General features: G+C 38.6%; 1 protein-coding gene across 1 annotated transcript; it reads right to left on the reverse strand.

Moving 5' to 3' along the window:
* Positions 1-2,798: 2,798 nt before the first annotated feature.
* On the reverse strand, positions 2,799-3,746 carry LOC101095792 (putative olfactory receptor 2W6). The gene has a single exon (XM_003980608.3). The coding sequence runs from the start codon at positions 3,744-3,746 to the stop codon at positions 2,799-2,801; it is 948 nt and encodes a 315-aa protein (XP_003980657.3).
* Between the last annotated feature and the right edge of the window lie 4,490 nt (positions 3,747-8,236).

The following is an 8,236-nucleotide window of genomic DNA, read 5'->3' on the forward strand; positions in this document are numbered from 1 at the left end:
TGTATCAAAACCACCAAAAGGCAAAAACATTAAAAAGGATTCAGAGATTTCCTAAAAACACAAAAGAAGAAAAATTACAACAAACTTTCTTCTATTTAGAGAAATCGGAAAATAAAGTAGTACACACATAAACTAACTTGCCCTCCTAATTATCTGCAATATTTACATGTTTTTCTAATTTCTATTAATCCAATAAAGAAGTGTTGGCTGAAAATAAAAAATAACGGGGCATCTTGTAGTTCAGTCAGTTGAGGGTGCAAATTTGGCTCAGGTTGTGATCTCATAGTTCATGAGTTTGGGCCCCATGTCTTGCTCACTGCAGTTAGTGCAGTGTCTGCTTTGGATCCTCTGTCCCCCTTTTTTCTGCCCCTCTCCTGTTCACACTCTCCCTCTCACTCTCTCAAAAATAAATATTTAAAAATTAATAAATAAAAGCAAAGCTTCTCTTGTTCAAGGAAATGGTTGTTGTACATAAGAAAAGAAGTATTAAAACTGAGCATGAACATAAAGCTGGGATTTAAAAAAATAAGTAAAACTTATGCAAAATTAAATCTAGACATACTTATTTTTTTAATTATTTTTAAAATATCAGAGTTCTCCAGAGAAACAGAATCAATAGAATGCACAGATACAGATAATAGATAGATGAATGATAGAAAGATGATAAATAGGTAGATAGATAGATGATAGATAAATAGATAATGATACAGACACACATTGGTAAACAGGTAGATAGATAGAGAGGTAGACAGACAGAGGGAGTCACAAGTTGAAAATCTGCAGGACAAGCTGAAGACCCAAGAAAGAGTTGATGTTGCAGCCAAAGTCCAACCATGGTCTGAAGGCAGAATTCAGTCTTTCTAAGGGGAATTCAGATTGTTTTATCATAAGACCTTCCACTAATTGCAGAGTTCTCCACATAATGGAGAGCAATTGATTATTCAAAGTCTACTGATTTAAGTTTTAATCTCATCTAAAAATACCTTCGCAGAAAATCCTGACTGGGGTTTGAAATACCCAGATATTATGGCCTAGTCAAGTAGACACATCAAGTTTCAGAATTACAGAGACTAATTAGTTCCCAGAAATAGTTGAAAGTTTATTAATTTCATTAATTTTTACAACTTAAAGATTCTCATTTTCACCTTTTACAACAAAGTCTAAGAAAAAAATATTGCAAAGTAAACCGTGGCTTGCCATTAAATCTTGAATCGTTTCTACTTCAGAACAGTCAGAAGGTGAAAATACATGGGTTAATGAATGAACTATACTTCCATATTCATCATAATTTAATATCATCACCATCATTATAATAATCATCATCATTAGCATCATTTATCCTGGCAAATGTTCTCATACTAAGCAGCTGTGGCCTGGTTACTTTCCACACTGTTCCCATCCACATGTTAACATGACACTATTTCCTTCTATGACCCTCTGCTCTTGAATTGTTAAGAATTGTATTCCTAAAAGAAAAGAGAGAGAGGCAATCCAAGAAACAGACGCTTGACAATAGAGAACAACGTGATGGTCACCAGAGGAGAGGTGGGTGGGGGGGATGGGCTAAATGTGTAATGGGGATTAAGGACTGGACTTGTTGAGATGAGCACTGGGTGTTGAATAAAAGTATTGAATCACTACATTGTACATCTTAAATTAATATTACACTGTATGTTCACTAACTGGAATGTAAATAAAATCTTTAAAAAAGAAAATAAAATAATTGTATCCCTAATTTTTTCCCACTGCAGGTGTACTGCCTTCTTTGAAACTTGTTTCAATAAAGACTTTTCAAGTCAGTGACTTTCAAACTTTTGTGTCAATGATTCATGTAGGTAAAATATTTGATACACATACACACATAGACACTCACACAACTGATTTACCCTACCTTGTGCAATCCTCTCTGAAATTTTCTATTCCATTTCATGCTAACTTAACTCACTGTTAAATGCCTGTTGCCTTAAATGCTTGTCAAATTGATTTAATGACCAATAAGTGGCCTATGACCTGGAATTTTAAAGAAATACTGTTCCTAGAGAAGCAGTTATAAATTATTTGCACGGGGAAGGAGGAGGCAGACAACAGCCTGAATTAGTAATGGTATACTTTCCACAGGGATCTAGAATTTTTGGAACAAAAGAGAATATGGAATGGAACAAATGAACCTCAAAATACCAGTCACTCCTTCACACATACATGCACACATTTTTCTGCCTGAAGGCTCCTTCTCCTTAGATCTGAATCAATAGTAGAGCACTTGGGGGGGTCAGTAGGTTAAATGTCTGACTTCGACTCAGGTCAAGATCTTGTGGTTCAAATCAGGCTCTGTGCTGACAGCTCAGAGCCTGGAGCTTGCTTCAAATTCTGTGTCTCCCTCTCTCTATGCCCCTCCCCTGCTCTCTCTCTCTCAAAAATTAATAAACATTCAAAATTTAAAATAAATAAATAAATAGATCTGACTTAATAGTCACATTATAGTTTTCTGGAATCATAGTCTAAAGTTAGCTGCAAATAAATAATTATCACCCTATAAACGCCACTAAGCAAAGAGGAAGTAGCATTTTTTTTTCCACCAGCCCATTATCTTTTGAGTCTGTCACTTGGAAGGACACAGGGGTTCTCTCCATCTACCGGCAAGCAAAGATACAAGTTATTTAGTTTAGGATCCCTGAAAGAGAGAAGACCTTGCTCTGTTCACATTCTAGCATCTGATATGACATTGTGCATTGTTATTGCCCTGGAACAAAGAGTTTTCATGGACAATAAGTATCTCAGGATGAGTGATACCTGCCGCATCAGTGCCCTATTGCATCCAACAGGCTGTGGTCTTTCCCAAGAACCTTCCACATGGCTCCCTTCACATCTTTGTTTCTCAGTGTGTAGATGAAAGGATTCAGAGTGGGGGTCACCAAACAGTAGAAGAGGGTTAGGAACTTGCCCTGGTCCTGGCTTGCCACATTCCCAGGCTGCATGTACATGTAGATTATAGTGCTATAGAAGAGAGACACTACAATCATGTGGGAAGAGCAGGTGTTGAAGGCCTTGTGCCTCCCAGCTGCAGACCGGATCCGCAGAACTGTGGCTATAATATAACCATAGGAAACCAGTATCATGGCGAGGGGCACCAGGACAATGGGGATGGCCAAGAAGAGAGCCAGGCCTTCAACACGCCTAGTGTCCACGCAGGAGATGTGGATGATGGCTGGCATCTCACACACAAAGTGGTTGATGTGATGGTGACCACACCGCTTCAAGGACATTGTCAGTGGGGACATGAGGATGGAATTGGCAATCCCAGTGAGCCAGGCACAGGCTGCCAGTCGCAGGCACAGCTGTGGGTGCATGATGGTCATGTAGTGAAGAGGCTTGCAAACAGCCACAAAGCGGTCATAGGCCATGACAGAAAGAAGAATGCATTCAATGCCACCCACAGACAGGAACGCAAAGAGTTGTATGACACAACCAATATAAGTGATGGTCTTTTGTGGGCCCCAGAGGTTGACCAGCATCTGAGGAATGCTGCTAGAGGTGTAACAGAGATCCAGGAGAGACAGGTTGCAGAGGAAGAAGTACATTGGCCTGTGCAGTCGAGGGTCCACCAGGGACAGGAAGATGATAGTCGAGTTGCCCATGACAGCCAGAAAGTAAAACACCATGTTAGTGAAAAACAAAACCATCTCCAGCTTTGGCCGGTCAGAGAATCCAAGCAGAATGAAGTTTCTAGAGCTTTCATTTCTTTCCATCACACTTGGCTTGATAAACCTGTTTAGGGAGGCTAACATGTGTTATTACTCATACAGAAAATGAGGCACCACATTTTTTCCCAAGAAAATAGTTTTGTTCCACCTATTTAACTGGGACACTTGCTTGTGCATTGCCTGGAATTATAGGGTGAGGGGCTAAAAATATTTGTCTGTAAAGTGATGGAAGCTGTAACTTTTGCCTCTATATCTTCTAATCTGGTTAAGTGAGATAAGTGGATACATCTTTAAAAAAAAGTCTTCTTTGGAAAGAAGAGTTAAAATGGTGGATCAGCATGGAGACCCTGAGTTGCCTGGTCTGTGAAACGTAGGTATATCACTACCAAACCATTTTGAACATCTAGTAAATCGATCTGAGGTTTAATGCAATAATCTGCATAATTTGAGTCACAGAATTTGACAGTTATGTGTGTGAAGAGGGAAAAGTCACAGAGGGTAAGGTATTTTTTTTTTTTTGCAGAGATAGGACAGAGAAGGAGAAAAGGGGAGAGTGTGGTACATTGGGATTGAGCAAGAAAAGCAATCCGCCCTTAAAGTTGCTGGAGAGAAAAAGAAAGAGTGAAAACACTCACTGGGGAGGGAACAAGAAATCAGTTCCCCGAAACAATTGATGGTGAGAAAGGAGAGGGTTTCAAAACCACCAGGATTCTATAAACAATGAGGTACAGAATCTGAAGTTCCCAGAGCTCAGTGCCTCGTGGTGCTCTGGCAAGGAAGCAGGGTGAATCTTCAGGAATGGCAGGGTCTGAGGGGTCTGTGTGCCACACAGGGAGAATTGGTTCACGTGTTTGAAGCGCATTTGATAGAGGCCAAACAGCCTCCCCACCAGCAAAGGTCCCAGCAGACCACGGAAAGCACACGTTTGTTGGTATTAGGACAAAGACACCAAGAGTGCAGGGAAACCTGGTGCCAGCTGTGTATTCTGATTTGCCGTGATCTCTGAACTTCTGCCACTGTGCAATTGCATGAATGTTTTCTGTGGCAAGCCAACACCCCGGCCATTGCTCAGTAAGATCCTCTCCGCAGAGAGTCTGTGCAGGTACAAGCTTCAGTGTACCTCTGAAGTGTGAGGTTTTGAAGCATGTCCATATCTGAGATAAAACTCTGGAGAAAGTTGCCACCTGGCTGGTAGATGACTTGGACACAGACAAGGTAGAGGCAGGGAGTGGAAGGAGGCCTGAGACAAAAGGAGGGGTGCTTGATTGTGGACTGTTGAAAGCACAAAGTTCCTACCCCAGAGACTAAGAAGCTGGATGAAGCCATTTCCACATCTCCTGCACATGCATAAGCACAGGGCACATGTGCACCACACTAAAACACGCCAGTAAACTAAGCCACACCACCTAGTGGACAATGGAGCTATTACACCAAGCCATGCCCAACTGTACCCTCCAAGCACATCCCCCTGGAGACCAGCCAGCACAAGTCACTCCACCTGCTTAGTCTAGGGACTCTAGAGTGCTTCATAGTTTCAGTTCTACATGGAAACTGGATGTAACTTCATTCGTGTTTCATTCTGTTTGCTGGTTCATTTATTTGTTTTGTTTGCTTCTGTTTTTGCTTACATTTTCTTTATTCTTTCTTTCCTTTCTCTTTCTTGGGTTCAGAAAGAGAAAAATTTAATTTTATTATTTTCTACTTTACTTTTTATTATTTTTAAAATTCTTATTCTATTTTATTCTTTGTTTAATTTTATTCTATTTTGTCATATAAATTGTTTTAATTTAAATTTTTTCTTACCTTATTTTTTCATTCCTCTCCTTTTTTCACTATTCTATCAAGCTTACTTCAACAAACAAACTAAAACACACCTAGGATCTAGCTTCCTTTATTTGATTTTTTGTTTTGTTTTTAATTTTTTAATTTTACCAATTTTTTTTCCTTCTCCAAAATGACAAAACAGAAATTCACCTCAAAAGAAAAAAAAAAACAGGAAGAAATGACAGCCATGGAATTAATCAACACAGATACGAATAAGATGTCTGAACTAGAATTTAGAACCATGATAATAACAATCTTACATGGGATTGGGACACCTGGGTGGCTTAGTCAGTTAGGCTTCTGACTTTGGCTTAGGTCATGGTCTCACAGTCTATGAGTTTGAGCCTCATGTCAGGCTCTGTGCTGACATCTGAGAGTCTGGAACCTCCTTTGGATTCTGTGTCTCCCTCTCTCTACCCCCCACCCACATGTGCTCACTCACTCTTAAAAATAAATACAAATTTTTAAAAATATAAAAGAACATTAGCTGGGGTTGAAAAAAGATGAATGGGTTAACCGAGAAAATAAAGAGAAAATTAAAAATTAAAATTACATTAAGGCTAATGAAAAGGAAAACACGACAGTCCAAATCTCCAGGATGCAGCAAAGGTGGTCATAAGAGGAAATTATATAGCAATCCAGGCTTTCCTAAAGAAGGAAGAAAGGTCTCAAATACACAACTTAAATTTACACCTAAAAGAGCTGGAAAAACAACTGCAAATAAATCCCCAAAACAGCCGTAGAAGGCAAATCATAAAGAGTAGAGCAGAAATCAGGAAAAAAAAGAAAACACCAACAACAGTAGAACAGATCAATGAAACCAGGATCTTGTTCTTGGAATGAATTAACAAAATACATAAACCCATAGCCAGATTGATCAAAAAGAAAAAGGAAAGGACTTGAATAAATAAAATCATGAAGGAAAGAGAAGATATCACAACCAAACTGTGGAAATACAAACAATAATGAGAGAATATTATGAGCAATTGTATGCCAACAAATTGAGCAATCTGGAAGAAAGGATTAAATTCCACAAACTACAAAAACTGAAACTGGAATAGAAATTTTGAACAGATCCATAAACAGTAAAGAAATTGAATGAGTAATCAAAAATCTCCCAACAAACAAGAGTAGATAGAGTTCAAGGCCAGATGGCTTTCCAGGAGAATTCTACCAAACATTTAAAGAAGAGTTAACACCTCTTCTTTTGAAGCTGTGCCAAAAAATAGAAGTGGGAAGAAAAATTCCAAACTCATTCTAAAAGGCCACCATTACCTTGATACCAAAACCAGACAAAGACCCCACTAAAAAGAAGAAGTACAGACCAATTTCCTGATGAACATGAATGCAAAAATTCTCAACAAGATACTTGTAAACTTAATCCAACAATACCTTAAAAGAGTTATTCACCATGATCAAGTGGGATTATTCCTGGGTTGCAGGGCTGGTTCAATATCTGCAAATCAATCAATATGATACATCACATTAATAAAAGAAAGGATAAGAACCACATGAGCTTCTCAATAGATGCAGGAAAAGCAGTTGACAAAATGCAGCATCCTTTCTTGATAAATCATCAAGAAAATAGGGATAGAAAGAAAGTACCTCACCATCATAATGGCCATATATGAAAGACATATATGTTCCCCCTAAGGTCAGGAACATGACAAGGATGTGGACTCTCACCACTGTTATTCAACATAGTATTAGAAGTCCTCACAATCCATGAGATTATGACCTGAGTTGAAGTCAGATGTTTAACAGACTGAGCCACCCAGGTGCTCCTAAATCATTTTCATTTCTATACACCAATAATGAAGCTGTAGAAAGGGAAATCAAGGAATCGATCCTATTTACAATTGCACCAAAACCCATAAAATACCTAGGAAAAAGCCTAACCAAAGGGGTGCAAGATCTATACACTGAAAACTATAGAAAGCTGATGAAAAAAAAATTTGAGGAAACCACAAAGAAATGGAAGAACATTCCATGCTCATGGATTGAAAAACAAATATTATTGAAATGTCGATACAACCCAAAGCAATCTACATATTCAATGAATTATCTATCAAAATAATGCCAGCATTCTTCACAGACCTAGACAAACAATTCTAAAAATGTATGGAATCACAAAAGACCCCTAATAGTCAAAGTAATGTTGAAAAAGAAAACCAAACCTCGAGGCATCACATTTCCTGACTTCAAGCTGTATTACAAAGCTGTAATCATCAAGACAGTATGATATTGGAACAAAAACAGACATAGAAATCAATGGAACAGAATAGAGAATGCAGAAATGCAACCACAAATGTGTGGCCAACTGATCTTGGACAAAGTAGGAAAGAATATCTAATGGAAAAAAGGCAGTTCCTTCAGCAAGTGGTGTTAGGACAACTGGAGAGCAACATGCAGAAGAATGAACCAGAACCACTTTCTTACACCATACACAAAAAATGAACTCAAAATGGATGAAATACCTAAACATAAGACAGGAAGCCATCAAAATCCTAGAGGGAAAACCAGGCAACAACCTCTTTGACCTTGGCACAGCAACGTAATACCTCATATGTCTCCAGAGTCAAAGAAAGCATAAGCAAAAATGAACTATTGGGACCTCAAGAGAAAAAGGTTCTGCACAGTGAAGGAAACAATCAGCAAAACTAAAAGGCAACCGACAGAATGGGAGAAGACATTTGCAAATGACATATTAG

The sequence above is a fragment of the Felis catus genome, chromosome A1, assembly GCF_018350175.1.
Source record: "Felis catus isolate Fca126 chromosome A1, F.catus_Fca126_mat1.0, whole genome shotgun sequence".
In the NCBI taxonomy this organism is placed as follows: domain Eukaryota; kingdom Metazoa; phylum Chordata; class Mammalia; order Carnivora; family Felidae; genus Felis; species Felis catus.